The sequence below is a fragment of the Manis pentadactyla genome, chromosome 3 (genome assembly GCF_030020395.1).
Source record: "Manis pentadactyla isolate mManPen7 chromosome 3, mManPen7.hap1, whole genome shotgun sequence".
Lineage (NCBI taxonomy): Eukaryota > Metazoa > Chordata > Mammalia > Pholidota > Manidae > Manis > Manis pentadactyla.
Window position 1 is genome coordinate 140,351,442 of NC_080021.1, and position 16,688 is coordinate 140,368,129.

Sequence of the window (16,688 nt, forward strand, 5' to 3'; positions counted from 1 at the left end):
GAACCTTCGGAACCGGAAACTGGGCCAGAAAGCACACCCAGGAGAGTGGGCGGGGCCGCACTCCCGGAAGTGCCTGCGGCCTTGGTCCGACGCACTGCGCCGCCGTCTCCACCGTTCCGCATCCCGGAGGGCGTGGAGGGAGAGGGCCGGAGCCTGGCCGCGCTCTCGGTTCTCAGGGCCGCTCTAGGAGGGCGGGACCCTGTTTGGGCAGCGACCCCACTGTGGATAGGGAGCGGGAGTTTCAGCGGGCCCTTGCTCCGGCTAACGAGGGAAGAGAATTTGGGCAGCCTTCCGCAAAAGCGTCGTTCCCCAGCCCCAAAGTGGAGGGGCGGGATGGACGAGCCCCTCACTCCGCGGGCGTCCGCACAGTTCATCGCGGAAAACAGTCGGGAAGTGTTCATTGACGGCGAAGGCGTTCGGAAGGTGGCGGACCTGCTGCTCGCCAGAGCCTCGGGGCCGGAGCTGCGCCTGGGGAGCTGGAAGGCCCTTCACGAGCTGAACCCCAGGGCGGCCGATGAGGCCGCGGTCAACTGGGTGTTCCTGGTAGATACGCTCAACTTCTCCTTCTGGTCGGAGCGTGACGAGCATAAATGCCTAGTGGGGTACAGGGGGACGACTTACAGTGGATACTGGTCCCTGTGCGCCGCGGTCAACAGGGCCCTTGACGAAGGTTGGTGCCTCTTCTCCCGGTCCGACCCGACCCTGCAAGCCTTTGAGGTTTCAGTTTGCCTGGAGGGTCCCAAGGAGCGCGCTGGGAGATGGAATAATGTGTTAAGACGAACGTGGAGGTCTTCATTATCAGTTCCTCTGCTTAGAGTAAAAGTATGGGAAGGTGGTATTAAATCCTTATACCCCGTATGTAGTGGGAAATGATCCTAATATTTATCCTTATGGCAGATAAGTATAAAAGTCAGTTTTCTAAAAAACACCACTATGATGACATCCGAAGAACAAAGGGATAGATATTATAACACATTCTATGCAAACTATATCATGTGTAATAGAAATGGATATTTAAGCACAGGCAAGCAAATGAAAAATGAGGGCTCTACCGATTATTTTTCGTCCACTTTTAGTGCATTCCTGTAACACTCATTTGGTTTCATATTAACTGCTTTTTGTAAAAGCAAGCGTCTAATGTATGTAAAAGTTTGACATTGTTTCTCTGCACTTTTTTCTCCCTAAGGAATACCAATAACTAGTGCTTCATACTATGCCACAGTAACCCTGGATCAGGTTCGGCATGTACTCCGTTCTGACACAGATGTTCCAATGCCTTTGATTGAAGAGAGGCATCGGATTCTCAATGAAACCGGGAAAATTCTGCTTGACAAGTTTGAAGGCTCTTTTCTTAATTGTGTTCGAAAAAGTGAAAAAAGTGCACAGAAGTTAATGTACCTGGTAGTCGAGAGCTTTCCTTCTTACAGAGATGTGACTCAGTTTGAGGTGAGTTGTTTCTGTTGAGGACTTTAGAATTCTTAGTTAACCATCTGTGGTTAACTCTTTTACTTACCAGAACTTTTTTTGAGAATAAAAACAAAGTTTAAAGTGTTCCTTGTGAACAAGCGCAGTAACAAAATTGGTAAGTAGTATTCCAAAGATGTTACTTCCCTTGTGTTTTCTAATCAGTGTATTTCCTCTGGTTTCTTTTCCCACTTACTTTTCTTTTTTATTGAGGTACATATAATAAAATGCACAAATCTTAGTGTGCAACTTGGTAAATTTTGACATGTGTATCCACTTATGTAACCATCCGTCAGATCAAGAAATCAAACATTCTCACTAATTTCTTTACCCTTATTTCTCCCACCTCCCAACCCTTTCCCATGTAGCAACCACCAGTTGTTCTCTGTGTTGATGAGTTTATTTCTGTTTTGCTTGTTTTATTTTTAAGATTTCACATATAAGTGAAATTATATGGTATTTGTCTTATTTCACTTAGCATAATACCCTCTAAGTCCATCAGTGGTCCAAATGGCAAGATTTGGTTCTTTTTTAATGGCTGAGTAATATTCCTGTGTGTGTGTGTACACACCATATCTTTTTAATCCATTAATTTATGATGGACCCTTAGGTTGCTTCTATATTTTGGCTATTGTAAACAGTGCTGCAATAAACATAGGAGTGAATATACCTTTTTGGATTATTGATTTTGTTTTCTTTGGGTAAATTCCCAGAAGTGGAATTCCTGAGTTGTGTTGATATTTCTATTTTTTGTTTTCTGAGAAACCTCCATACTGCTTCCTATAGAGACTGTACCAATTTACATTCTAACCTTATCATGTACAAGGGTTCCCTTTTCTCCATATCCTTGCAACATATTACTTCTTGTTAATACTAGCCACTCTGGTTGGTATGAGATGGTATCTCATTGTGTGTTTTATTTCCTTCATTCTTTGTTCTTTTAAAATATTTCACACCTGAAAAAACCCTGGACCTGGGATAATGGGGTACTTATAGTGCTTCAAAAAATTTACTTCATTGGATGAAAATCAAATTTATACTGAATTCTCGCTAATAAAATGTATTTTTTGCTGAGTTTTAATGTATATATACTATATGCTCTTTTTTTCCTGCACAGGATACTTTATTAGTATTATTTGCTTTATAGTTCAAAAAAATTTAAACAGATGTCCTTTTGAAATAGTGAACATTTTGTATATCCTCCTGGTGTATACCTGGATTTTGTTTTTATAAAATTCTTCTAGACTCCATTATCACTGTGTATTTTAGTTGTGACAGAATTGAAAGCAACTTCAGAGGAATCACAATATAAATCTATTAAATAAGTTAATGAATACTGATGTCAAATTGAAATTTTAAAACTACCCTTTTGTAATCACAATTCAACAACTAAAATTACCAAAAATACTGTTTAAATCACTCTTTATGATTTACACAGTGTTTGCACATACACTCTTATTTGATTAACAGAACAGCTCTGTGGGGCCTAAAGACAAGGAACATTCTTGTCCTGTTCACAGACCAGGAACCAAAGTCTTTCTAAAAAGATGGGTGTAACTAGTTTATCTTAGGTCATTCGGTTAGGAAATAGCTAGCTTTTCTATTCTGCTATAAAATGAGAGATGTCTGATTATGTAAAGATTTTTTTAATTGCAAGTGACACAAAACTAGAAAGCATTACCATGAAGAATTTTTGGATGGGTATTGGGGATAAAAACAGCTAGGATGAAGGACTTGAAGCCATCAGGATTCAGTCTCTGTTTCTGTTGGCTCCATTTTTCTTACTGAAAATCAGCTTTCTCCATGAAGTTTTCTAGAAAAGGTTCATGAATTTTGCATCTTACTGCATCAGTCACCAGAGAGAGAGACAAGGAGACACTCTCAGTTCCAGTTCTAAAACTTCTGGCAAGAACTAATTGGACTGCACTGGATTATAACCAATTATGTGGCTTTGGAGGCATGGATGGGGCAGAGGAAGTTCCTGGAAAAGAGGCCCTATGCCACTGTTGAACTTATTCCATTCTAATTAATGCAGACTTTGAGATCTATCTCTGTCTTCGAAGTATGTCATTTCAGTGTAGTTTTTCAAGAAGTTGTGATCAAGTTCCTTGGTCTATCATTCAGACCATTTAACTGTATTAAACTGTATGAAAGAAATTAAACTACATTCATGTGGCGAAGAATTCATGTATTCCAGAATTGACATGGTTGTAGTAGAAGGATTGAGATTAAATTTAATAACATTTCAGGATGGAATGAATTCAGAATACCATGTAGTTTGTTTACTTTCAAGTTGTGAGTTTTTGTGCTGAATAAAGGAGTGAATTTTTTTGGTAGATTGTAGTATTGATTTAGTAAGCATTTGCTGAGTTGCTGTTCCTTTTTCCAACACAGTGCTTTTGATTTGCTTTGCTGAAAAGTCAGTTTTTATTAACTGTACCAGGATATAGATTAATTTTTCAGGCTGATACATTTTTAAATGAAAATTAGTATCTGAACCATTTCCCATCAGTACTAATTTATAAAATACACCTAAAATTCTTAGAGGAAAATCCCTAAAATGTAACAAAAGTCTTAGGAATTTTAACACTTTTCTAAAGGAGTAATATATTTTTTTCATTTATTATTTCCATAAGATTATCAGTAGTGTTATCCAAAAGTACTGTATTTCTGTAACCCCTACGACTCCTAACATAACTCTGATCACATAATGGTTACTCGTTTAATGCTTTGATTAGTTAATTTATAGTTACCTTCACATATTCATTTAAAAGATACACAAATAATTGAAACTCTTTGTGCAGTTAATTCCAAATCTGGAGGAATTCTAATGAACTATTGCTACTACTTTATATTCAGAAGGTGTTAAAGTCAAATATATTTTTTTATCCATTTGAAACTTTTCTAATTACAAAAGTAAAACATACTACTTACTGAATTTGGAAAGTGTGGGGACAGTCTGTTCTACCAAGAGGTAACCACTGTTCACAATTTGGTCTTTTTCTGTGTCTGTATGAATGTGTATACATACAGTCATGGGAGAATTAGGATCATGCTGTAGTTAATGTTTTAAAATATAACATTGTGAACATCTTCCCGTGTCAGTAAAAATTCTTCCGCAGCCCAGTTTTTTTTCATAGTGCCATTTTTAATGGCTTCAAAGTATTCTACAATATGGATGTACAATCCCATATTTTTGCCCAGACTATTTTAGTGCAATAATTGTGTTTGGTTGGTTTTATTTTTTTAACAATAGTTTTATTTTTTAAATTGTATTTTCTTTTTTCCAATTTTATGCAATAATAAGCATTATTACACAAGTTTAAAACCCATAATTATTTTCTTAGAATGGATTCCGAGTAGGAGAATTGCTGAATCAAAGCAAAGCCAGGATTTTCATAAAAATGCTAATGGTTCTTCAGGTTGATAATAACAAACATGATCAGCAGCAGCATGTGAGAGCCCTTTCCATTCCCCTCTTTCCTTCCTCCCTCCTTAATAACACTATGGTGTTGGTTGCTATATTTGCTAATATTTAACAAGTTGCATAAACATAATCATAATTGTTTTTAGTGTACACTTATTTACTGAGATAATTAATTTTTAGATATTATAAGTTATACAGGGTTCTGGTTCATTGAGTTGAAGAATGAACTTTGCAAACACTCAAAAGCAGGAGAGCTTTTCTTTTTCATATCATTAATCTACAATTACATGAAGAACATTGTGTTTACTAAACTCTCCCCTTCACCAAGTCCCCCCTACAAACCCCATTACAGTCACTGTCCATCAGCATAGTAAGATGCTGTAGAATCACTCCTTGTCTTCTCTGTGTTGCACAGCCCTCCCCGTGCACCCCCCCACACATTATACATGCTAATCATGATGCCCCCTTTCTTTTTCCCGCTCTTATCCCTCCCTTCTCACCCACCCTCCCCAGTCCCTTTCCCTTTGGTAACTGTTAGTCCAGTCTTGGGTTCTGTGATTGTGCTGCTGTTTTGTTCCTTCAGTTTTTCTTTGTTCTTATACTCCACATATGAGTGAAATCATTTGGTACTTGTCTTTTGCCACCTGGTTTATTCCACTGAGCATAATACCCTCTAGTTCCCTCCATGTTGTTGCAAATGGTAGGATTTGTTTTCTTCTTACGGCTGAATAATATTCCATTGTGTATATGTACCAGTCTTCTTTATCCATTCATCTACTGATGGACACTTAGGTTGCTTCCATTTCTTGGCTATTGTAAATAGTGCTGTGATAAACATAGGGGTGCATCTGTCTTTTTCAAACTGGGCTGCTGCACTCTTAGGGTAAATTCCTAGAAGTGGAATTCCTGGGTCAAATGGTATTTCTATTTTGAGTTTTTTGAGGAACCTCCATACTGCTTTCCACAATGGTTGAACTAATTTACATTCCCACCAGCAGTGTAGGAGGGTTACCCTTTCTCCACAACCTCACCAACATTTGTTGTTGTTTGTCTTTTGGATGGTGCCAATCCTTACTGGTATGAGGTGATATCTCATTGTGGTTTTAATTTGCATTTCTCTGATGATTAGTGATGTGAAGCATCTTTTCATGTGTCTGTTGGCCATCTGAATTTCTTCTTTGGAGAACTGTCTATTCAGCTCCTCTGCCCATTTTTTAACTGGATTATTTGCTTTTTGTTTGTTGAGGTGCGTGAGCTCTTTATATATTTTGGATGTCAGCCCTTTATCAGATCTTTCATTTATGAATATATTCTCCCATACTGTAGGATACCTTTTTGTTCTATTGATGGTGTCCTTTGCTGTACAGAAGCTTTTCAGCTTGATATAGTCCCACTTGTTCATTTTTGCTTTTGTTTCCCGTGCCCGGGGAAATATGTTCATGTAGAAGTCGCTCATGTTTATGTCTAATAGATTTTTGCCTATGTTTTTTTCTAAGAGTTGTATGGTTTCATGACTTACATTCAGGTCTTTTATCCATTTCAAATCTACCTTTGTGTATGGGGTTAGACAATGGTCCAGTTTCATTCTCTTACATGTAGTTGTCCAGTTTTGCCAGCAGCAACTGTTGAAGAGGCTGGCATTTCCCCATTGTATATCCATGGCTCCTTTATTGTAAATTAATTGACCATATATGTTTGGGTTAATGTCTGGAGTCTCTATTCTGTTCCACCGGTCTGTGGCTCTGTTCTTGTGCCAGTACAAAGTGTCTTGATTACTGTGGCTTTGTAGTAGAGCTTGAAGTTGGGGAGCGAGATCCCCCTGACTTTATTCTTCCTTCTCAGGATTGCTTTGGCTATTCGGGTTCTTTGATAGTTCCATATGAATTTTAGAACTATTTGTTCCAGTTCGTTTAAGAATGCTGTTGGTAATTTGATAGGGATTGCATTGAATCTGTATATTGCTTTGGGCAGGATGGCCATTTTGATGATATTAATTCTTCCTAGCCAGGAGCAAGGGATGAGATTCCATTTGTTAGTGTCTTCTTTAATTTCTCTTAAGCTTGTCCTGTAATTTTCAGGGTATAGGTCTTTCACTTCCTTGGTTAGATTTATTCCTAGGTATTTTACTCTTTTTGATGCCATTGTGAATGGAGTTGTTTTCCTGATTTCTCTTTCTATTAGTTCATTGTTAGTGTATAGGAAAGCCACAGATTTCTGTTTATTAATTTTGTATCCTCCAACTTTGCTGAATTCCAAAATTTGGAATTCAGTGGTTTTGGAGTGGAATCTTTAGGGTTTTTTACATACAATATCATGTCATCTGCAAATAGTGACAGTTTAACTTCTTCTTTACCAATCTGGATTCCAGGAGAGCTTTTATTTAGAGATAAAGTGAGAGGACAGAGCTCCTGGCCTGCGCCAGGAGGGAAGAAGAGAGTCCATGGTGGTTCGTTGTCTAGGGGATTTATTGGTGGTTGAGAGACAAAGAGCTAGGGACGCAGACCTGCTAAACGGTCCCCAAATGCTTATCTTTGAAGAGACACTAAGTTTCTTACCAGTTTTCCAGATTATTTTGTAGAGTTAGCACAAGAAATTTACTGCTTTGATTCTTTCCCAGAATAGCAGCTTCTTTGTCTGGGAGCCTATCAATCAAGACTACCTGTCCTGCTCCCAAGGTGGGCTGAGTATTGTCTGTTATGTTAAGAAACCTATTTTTTTTTTTAAGAGGGCATCTCTCATATTTATTGATCAAATGGTTGTTAACAACAATAGAATTCTGTATAGGGGAGTAAATGCTCAATGCACAATCATTAATCCACCCTAAGCCTAATTCTCATCAGTCTCCAATCTTCTGAAGCATAATGAACAAGTTCTTACATGGTGAACAAATTCTTACATAGTGAGTAAGTTCTTACATGGTGAACAGTACAAGGGCAGTCATCACAGAAACTTTCGGTTTTGATCACGCATTATGAACTATAAACAATCAGTTCAAATATGAATATTCGTTTGATTTTCATACTTGATTTATATGTGGATCCCACATTTCTCCCTTTATTATTATTATTATTATTGTTTTTTAATAAAATGCTGAAGTGGTAGGTAGATACAAGATAAAGGTAGAAAACATAGTTTAGTGTTGTAAGAGAGCAAATGTAGATGATCAGGTGTGTGCCTGTAGACTATGTGTTAATCCAAGCTAGACAAGGGCAATAAAACATCAACGGATGCAGAAGATTTCTCTCAAAACGGGGTGAGGTTCTAAGCCTCACCTCTGTTGATCCCAATTTCTCACCTGATGGCCCCCCTGCGACTGTGCCTGTCTTAGGTTGTTCCTCCCTTGAGGAATCTTACCTGTCTCTGCCTAACCAGCTGTCTTCTGGGGCCATACACGGAAGTGTAAAGTTGGTAAGTGAGAGAGAAGCAATATTCTTTGAAAAGGTTAGCTTTTTACTTCTTTGCATATTTATGCCCTGTGGCCTCTATGCCCAACATTTGTCTTGAGGTATCTTTACCACTTGGAGGAATTATGATACTCAGTAAATTGGATATGAGGCACGAATTCTATTTAAGGGTTGTAATTAGGAAGGAAGAAGTAAAGCTATAGAGGTAGCAGACAGAAGAAAACATGGGAAGATTGATTATTTCTTTGACATATCTTCTTGTAGAGTAACTTAAGCATGTATAGGTTTTAAACTACTAATTAAATTGTGCACACACATTAACATAATAGGAATACAGTTACATAACCAAAGCAGATCTATAATTACCAGCCATCTCCAGTGAAGCCAAGAAAACCAGTTAGGCACCCTAGGCATTTGTGAAAATTTGTCTATGATATGATGGATATTGTCCAACTGTACTTGAACAGTCTGAGAGAAATTAGACAAATTAAAACAGCCCATTCCTGGGGACTGTTCACATCCCATATGTTCTTTTAACTGTAGCTAGTCTGTAAGATTTTGGAGCGCTACAACTTGCACTTCTCCTAATTCTTGGTTGAGTTCCAACAGTGTAGATCCAGTGAAATTTGTTGTTTTACTGTATGTACAGGCCAGCTTAGTTATCTCCTTCTTCATTCCAATGGCAAGTCCAGGAACCGGTGGGATGAATGCAGCTACAACTGCAGCATCGCCTGGATCTTTGTTGAGGTTTTTTGATGATCATCTTCTGGTATGACTCTTCCGGAGAGTGCTGATGTTGGAAGTTCTTCTTAATATCATATCTTAGTTCATTTTCTGGGTAGCCAAATTAGGCTTTGATCCTCTGTATAAACACAAACAGACTCTGCCCACACTTTGATCTACCCTTTATACCATTGTGTAGAACTAATTAGAGGTCACCACACAGGAACTGCTTTTTTTTTTTTTTTAAGAGAAGGGAATATTATCAGAAAAGTGTGCCTCCATAGCCGATCATCTGACACCCTTTAAGTGATCAAAATTAAGGATATTTAAAGCATGCATTAATTGTTGATTTACACTTAGTTTATCTTTAATCTACACTTACATGAAGAATATTATGTTTCCTAGGCTCTCCCCTATACCAGGTCCCCGCTATAAACCCCTTTACAGTCACTGTCCATCAGCATAGTTAAATGTTGTAGAATCACTACTTCTCTTCTCTGTGTTGTACAGCCCTCCCTTTCTCCCACCCCCCCATGCATGCTGATCTTAATACCCCCCTTCTTGCTCCCCCCCTTATCCCTCCCTACCCACCCATCCTCCCCAGTCCCTTTCCCTTTGGTACCTGTTAGTCCATTCTTGAGTTCTGTGATTCCACTGCTGTTTTGTTCCTTCAGTTTTTCCTTTGTTCTTATACTCCACAGATGAGTGAAATCATTTGGTATTTCTCTTTCTCCGCTTGGCTTATTTCACTGAGCATAATACCCTCCAGCTCCATCCATGTTGCTGCAAATGGTAGGATTTGCCCTCTTCTTATGGCTGAGTAGTATTCCATTGTATATACGTACCACATCTTTTTAATCCATTCATCTACCGATGGACATTAAGGTTGTTTCCAATTTTTGGCTATTGTAAATAGTGCTGCAGTAAACATAGGGGTGCATTGGTCTTTCTCATACTTGATTGCTGCATTCTTAGGGTAAATTCCTAGGAGTGCAATTCCTGGGTCAAATGGTAAGTCTGTTTTGAGCATTTTGATGAACCTCCATACTGCTTTCCACAATGGTTGAACTAGTTTACATACATTCCCACCAGCAGTGTAGGAGGGTTCCCCTTTCTCCACAGCCTCGCCAACATGTGTTGTTGTTTGTCTTTTGGATGGCAGCCATCCTTACTGGTGTGAGGTGATACCTCATTGTAATTTTAATTTGCATTTCTCTGATAATTAGTGATGTGGAGCATCTTCTCATGTGTCTGTTGGCCATCTGTATTTCTTTTTTGGAGAACTGTCTGTTCAGTTCCTCTGCCCATTTTTTAATTGGATTATTTGATTTTTGTTTGTTGAGGCGTGTGAGCTCTTTATATATTCTGGACGTCAAGCCTTTATCGAATCTGTCATTTACAAATATATTCTCCCATACTGTAGTGTTCCTTTTTGTTCTATTGATGGTGTCTTTTGCTGTACAGAAGCTTTTCAGCTTAATATAGTCCCACTTGTTCATTTTTGCTGTTGTTTCCCTTGCCCAGGGAGATATGTTCAAGAAGAGGTCACTCATGTTTATGTCTAAGAGGTTTTTGCGTATGTTTTTTTCAACGAGTTTAATGGTTTCATGGCTTACATTCAGGTCTTTGATCCATTTTGAATTTACTTTTTTATATGGGGTTAGACAATGGTCCAGTTTCATTCTCCTACATGTAGCTGTCCAGTTTTGCCAGCACCATCTGTTGAAGAGACTATCATTTCCCCATTGTATGTCCATGGCTCCTTTATCGTATATTAATTGACCATATATGTTTGGGTTAATGTCTGGAGTCTCTAGTCTGTTCCACTGGTCTGTGGCTCTGTTCTTGTGCCAGTACCAAAGTGTCTTGATTACTATGGCTTTATAGTAGAGCTTGAAATTGGGTAGTGAGATCCCCCCCCCAACTTTATTCTTCTTTCTCAGGATTGCTTTGGCTATTCGGAGTCTTTGGTGTTTCCATATGAATTTTTGAATTATTTCTTCCAGTTCATTGAAGAATGTTGCTGGTAATTTCATAGGGATTGCATCAAATCTGTATATTGCTTTGGTCAGGATGGCCATTTTGACGATGTTAATTCTTCCTAGCCACGAGCATGGGATGAGTTTCCATTTGTTAGTGTCCCCTTTAATTTCTCTTAAGAGTGACTTGTAGTTTTCAGAGTATAGGTCGTTCACTTCTTTGGTTAGATTTATTCCTAGGTATTGTATTCCTTTTGATGCAGTTGTGAATGGAATTGTTTTCCTGATTTCTCTTTCTGTTGGTTCATTGTTAGTGTATAGGAAAGCCACAGATTTCTTTGTGTTAATTTTGTGTCCTGCAACTTTGCTGTATTCCAATATCAGTTCTAGTAGTTTTGGGGTGGAGTCTTTAGGGTTTTTTATGTACAATATCATGTCATCTGCAAATAGTGACAGTTTAACTTCTTCTTTACCAATCTGGATTCCTTGTATTTCTTTGTTTTGTCTGATTGCTGTGGCTAGGACCTCCAGTACTATGTTAAATAGCATTGGGGAGAGTGGGCATCCCTGTCTAGTTCCCGATCTCAGAGGAAAAGCTTTCAGCTTCTCGCTGTTCAGTATAATGTTGGCTGTGGGTTTATCATAGATGGCCTTTATTATGTTGAGGTACTTGCCCTCTATTCCCATTTTGCTGAGAGTTTTTATCATGAATGGATGTTGAACTTTGTCAAATGCTTTTTCAGCATCTATGGAGATGATCATGTGGTTTTTGTCTTTCTTTTTGTTGATGTGGTGGATGATGTTGATGGACTTTCGAATGTTGTACCATCATCCTTGCATCCCTGGGATTAATCCCACTTGTCATGGTGTATGATCCTTTTGATATACTTTTGAATTCGGTTTGCTAATATTTAAGTGTTTTTGCATCTACATTCATCAGGGATATTGGTCTTTAATTTTCTTTTTTGGCGGGGTCTTTGCCTGGTTTTGGTATTAGGGTGATGTTGGCTTCATAGAATGAGTTTGGGAGTATTCCCTCCTCTTCTTTTTTTTTTTAAACTTTAAGGAGAATGGGTATTATGTTTTCTCTGTGTGTCTGATAAAATTCCGAGGTAAATCCGTCCGGCCTGGGTGTTTTGTTCTTAGGTAGTTTTTTGATTACCGTTTCAATTTCTTTGCTCGTAATTGGTTTGTTTAACTTTTGTGTTTCTTCCTTGGTCAGTCTTGGAAGGTTGTATTTTTCTAGGAAGTTGACCATTTCTTCTAGGTTTTCCAGCTTGTTGGCATATAAGTGTTCTTAGTAGTCTTTTATAATTCTTTGTATTTCTGTGGAATCTGTCGTGATTTTTCCATTCTCATTTCTGATTCTGTTGATGTGTGTTGATTCTCTTTTTCTCTTAATAAGTTTGGGTAGAGGCTTATCTATTTTGTTTATTTTCTCAAAGAACCAGCTCTTGGTTTCATTGATTTTTGCTATTGTTTTATTCTTCTCAATTTTATTTATTTCTTCTCTGATCTTTATTATGTCCCTCCTTCTGCTGACTTTAGGCCTCGTTTGTTAATTCTTTTTCCAATTTCGATAATTGTGATGTTAGACTATTCATTTGGGATTGTTCTTGCTTCGTCAAGTGTGCCTGGATCGCTATATACTTTCCTCTTAAGACTGCTTTCGCTGCGTCCCACAGAAGTTGGGGCTTTGTGTTATTGTTGTCATTTGCTTATATATTCCTTGATCTCTATTTTAATTTGTTCGTTGATCCATTGATTATTTAAGAGCATGTTGTTAAGCCTCCATGTGTTTGTGAGCCTTTTTGTTTTCTTTGTAGAATTTATTTCTAGTTTTATACCTTTGTGGTCTGAAAAATTGGTTGGTCGAATTTCAATATTTTGGATTTTGCTGAGGCTCTTTTTGTGGGCTAGTATGTGGTCTCTTCTGGAGAATGTTCCATGTGCACTTGAGAAGAATGTATATCCTGTTGCTTTTGGATGTAGAGGTCTATAGATGTCTATTAGGTCCATCTGCTCTACTATGTTGTTCAGTGCTTCCGTGTCCTTACTTATTTTCTGCCTGGTGGATCTATCTGTTGGGGTGAGTGGTGTGTTGAAGTCTCCTAGAATGAATGCATTGCAGTCTATTTCCCCCTTTAGTTCTGTTAGTATTTGTTTCACATATGCTGGTGCTCCTGTGTTGGGTGCATATATATTTAGAATGGTTATATCCTCTTGTTGGACTGAGTCCTTTATCATTATGTAGTGTCCTTCTTAATCTCATTGCTTTCTTTGTTTTGAAGTCTATTTTGTCTGATATTATTACTGCAACCCCTGCTTTCTTCTCACTGTTGTTTGCCTGAAATATGTTTTTCCATCCCTTGACTTTTAGTCTGTGCATGTCTTTGGGTTTGAGGTGATTTTCTTGTAAGCAGCATATAGATGGGTCTTGCTTTTTTATTCATTCTATTACTCTGTGTCTTTTGATTGGTGCATTCAGCCCATTAACATTTAGGGTGACTTTTGAAAGATATGTACTTATTGCCATTACAGGCTTTAAATTCGTGGTTACCAAAGAAAGGTTCAAGGTTACCCTCTTTAGTATCTTACTGCCTAACTTAGCTCGCTTATTGAGCTGTTATATACACTGTCTGGAGATTCTTTTCTTCTCTCCCTTCTTATTCCTCCTCCTCCATTCTTCATATGTTGGGCGTTTTGTTCTGTGCTCTTTCTAGGAGTGCTCCCATCTAGAGCAGTCACTGTAAGATGTCCTGTAGTGGTGGTTGTGGGAAGCAAATTCCCTCAGCTTTTGCTTGTCTGGGAATTGTTTAATCCCGCCATCATATTTAAATGATCGTCATGCTGGATACAGTATCCTTGGTTCAAGGCCCTTCTGTTTCATTGTATTAAATATGTCATGCCATTCTCTTCTGGCCTGTAGGGTTTCTGTCGAGAAGTCTGATGTTAGCCTCATGGGTTTTCCTTTATAGGTGACCTTTTTCTCTCTAGCTGCCTTTAAAACTCTTTCCTTGTCCTTGATCTTTGCCATTTTAATTATTATGTGTCTTGGTGTTGTCTTCCTTGGATCCTTTCTGTTTTTAGGTTCTGTGTATTTCCGTGGTCTGTTCGATTATTTCCTCCCCCAGTTTGGGGAAGTTTTCAGCAATTATTTCTTCCAAGATACTTTCCATCCCTTTTCCTCTCTCTTCTTCTTCTGGTACCCCTATAATACAGATATTGTTCCTTTTGGATTGGTCACAGCGTTCTCTTAATATTGTTTCATTCCTGGAGATCCTTTTATCTCTCTCTATGTCAGCTTCCATGCGTTCCTGTTCTCTGGTTTCAATTCCATCAATGGCCTCTTGCATCTTATCCATTCTGCTTATAAATCCTTCCAGAGTTCGTTTCATTTCTGTAATCTCCTTTCTCGTATCTGTGATCTCCCTCCGGACTTCATCCCATATCTCTTGCGTATTTCTCTGCATCTCTGTCAGCATGTTTATGATTCTTATTTTGAATTCTTTGTCAGGAAGACTGGTTAGGTCTGTCCTCTTCTCTGGTGGTGTCTCTGTAGTTTTGCCTTTTCATGGTGATAGGAATAGTTTGCAGAGCTGGGACGAGTGATGGCTGGAAGAACTTCCCTTCTTGTTGGTTTGTGGCCCTCCTCTTCTGGGAGAACAGCGACCTCTAGTGGCTTGTGCTTTGTAGCTGCGCACAGACAGGGCTTCTGCTTCCTGCCCGGCTGCTGTGGAGTTTATCTCTGCTGTTGCTGTGGGCGTGGCCTGGCTCGGGCCTCTGCTCTGAAGCGGTGGAGTCGCGTTGGAGGGGGAGCAGCCGGGAGGCTATTTATCTCCGTAAGGGGCCTCTGTGCTCCCTGCAGCCCAGTTGATTAGAGTACCCAGGGATCCCCGGATTCCTTACCTCTGGATTATGTGTCCCGCCCTGCCCCTTTAAGACTTCCAAAAAGCACCCGCCAAAACCAAACGACCACAAGAAAAAAACAAAAAATTAAAAATTAAAAAAATTAAAAAAAAAAATAAAAAATGGCCGCCCGCTCGTTTTTCTTTATTCTCTGGCGCCAGCCTCAGGCACCCGCTCGCCGGTCTTGCTGCCCTGTTTCCCTAGTATTGGGGTCCCTGTCCCTTTAAGACTTCCAAAAAGCACTCACCTCAGCAAAACAGCAACAACAACAACAAAAATGGCCACTCGCTTTTCTTATGTCCTCCGGCACCAGGCCTCCGGTACCCGCTCACCATTCTTACTGCCCTGTTTCCCTAGTATCCAGGGCCCCGCTCATGCACTGTGTCTGCGCTCTGATCCGGATGGCTGGGGCTGGGTGTTCAGCAGTCCTGGGCTCTGTCTCCCTCCCACTCTGCCTCCTCTTCTCCCGCCAGGAGCTGGGGGGAGGGGCACTCAGGTTCCGCCAGGCTGGGGCTTGTATCTTACCCCCTTAGCGAGGCACTGGGTTCTCGCAGGTGTGGATGTGGTCTGGATGTTGTCCTGTGTCCTCTGGTCTTTATTCTAGGAAGGGTTGTCTTTGTTATATTTTCATAGATATATGTGGTTTTGGGAGGAGATTTCCACTGCTCTCCTCATGCCGCCATCTTGGCTCCGCCTCTCCAAGAAACCTATTTTTTGACTTCTTTGGTTTTAAAATACAATCTCATTTTTAAGATGGAGATATTTCTGTTTTTACAATGTCATTTGTGACTGGGCTCGCTTGCCATATTAATTGCCCAGATTGTAAATTACTTGATTATGGGCTGGAGGAGGAAAAACCAGCATTCAGGTAACGTCAAAGAAAATAATATGGGCCTTTTAGCATGCTAAAGTAAATTTCACAATAGCATGATTTAATTGACACAATGAAGACGTGGGCTATGCTGACCTCATTTTCTTGTCTGGGGATAGTCAAACATTCCAGGCCAAGTTACTCCTGGCTTTTTAGTTTTAACTAATATCACTGAAGAATGCTTATATTCCTAGTTTTATATTTCCCTTTAGAGAATTAATGTGACTCTGGCTTTGCTTAATTGTTTAACATGGAATTTTGGTAGGGGTCTTTTTCCGGAGACCCTCACTCTACTTTGTCTAAACCCACAGTCCCTGTCTCATAAGCACATTAGTGAAATTAGAAAATTTTAATTCAGACTGATTGAGGTCAGTGATGTCCCAAAACTGGGTGTGGCCCAAAGTCAGGAAGCTTCAAAATTCAGATGTGTTTCCAAAACTCCACACTCAAAATTTCTGACCAATAGATAAAAGAGAAAGGCCTGATTTTTAAAGCTCTTCAAGTGACTCTGGCTTAGAGTATGCAGTATCTCTGTAAAAGTTGTAATTAATAACTCAGCTTCTTTAGGCTGTGTACTCTGACTGATAAATATTAATGGAAAATGAGCTTTTTTGATATTTTAATTGATAATAGTTTATGTTACTCTTAAGCATTAGTAATTCTTGACCTTCCTAATTTGTTCTTAATACATTTGTTGAAGAAAATCAACTCATGGTCATAGAGATTTTCATCGACAGTTATTTTATAAAGGTATTATTTTGAAAATATTACATTCACAAAGCAATGTGATGAAATGCAGGGAATTGCTATTTTTTGATTTACAGATACTTTCAGTGGTTTCAGTTAATACTTTAGAGATATAGAATTTGATTACTTAAAATCATTTTATTATTAGAACCCTACCAGCTTAA

The 16,688-nt window shown here is 39.0% G+C and overlaps 1 protein-coding gene across 2 annotated transcripts in view; it reads left to right on the forward strand.

Annotated features, from left to right (window-relative positions):
- The first annotated feature begins 86 nt into the window (after positions 1-86).
- Positions 87-16,688, forward strand: part of QNG1 (Q-nucleotide N-glycosylase 1) — a 33,330-nt gene continuing 16,728 nt past the window's right edge. The window contains exons 1-2 of one of the 2 annotated variants that reach the window (XM_057498545.1): positions 87-670; positions 1,223-1,446. In XM_057498545.1, the coding sequence (XP_057354528.1) occupies positions 334-670; positions 1,223-1,446 (561 nt within the window). In that variant the 5' untranslated portion in view covers positions 87-333. Of the gene's footprint in view, positions 671-1,186; positions 1,447-16,688 lie in introns of both variants that reach the window. The other variant, XM_036923228.2, reaches the window with a different exon arrangement.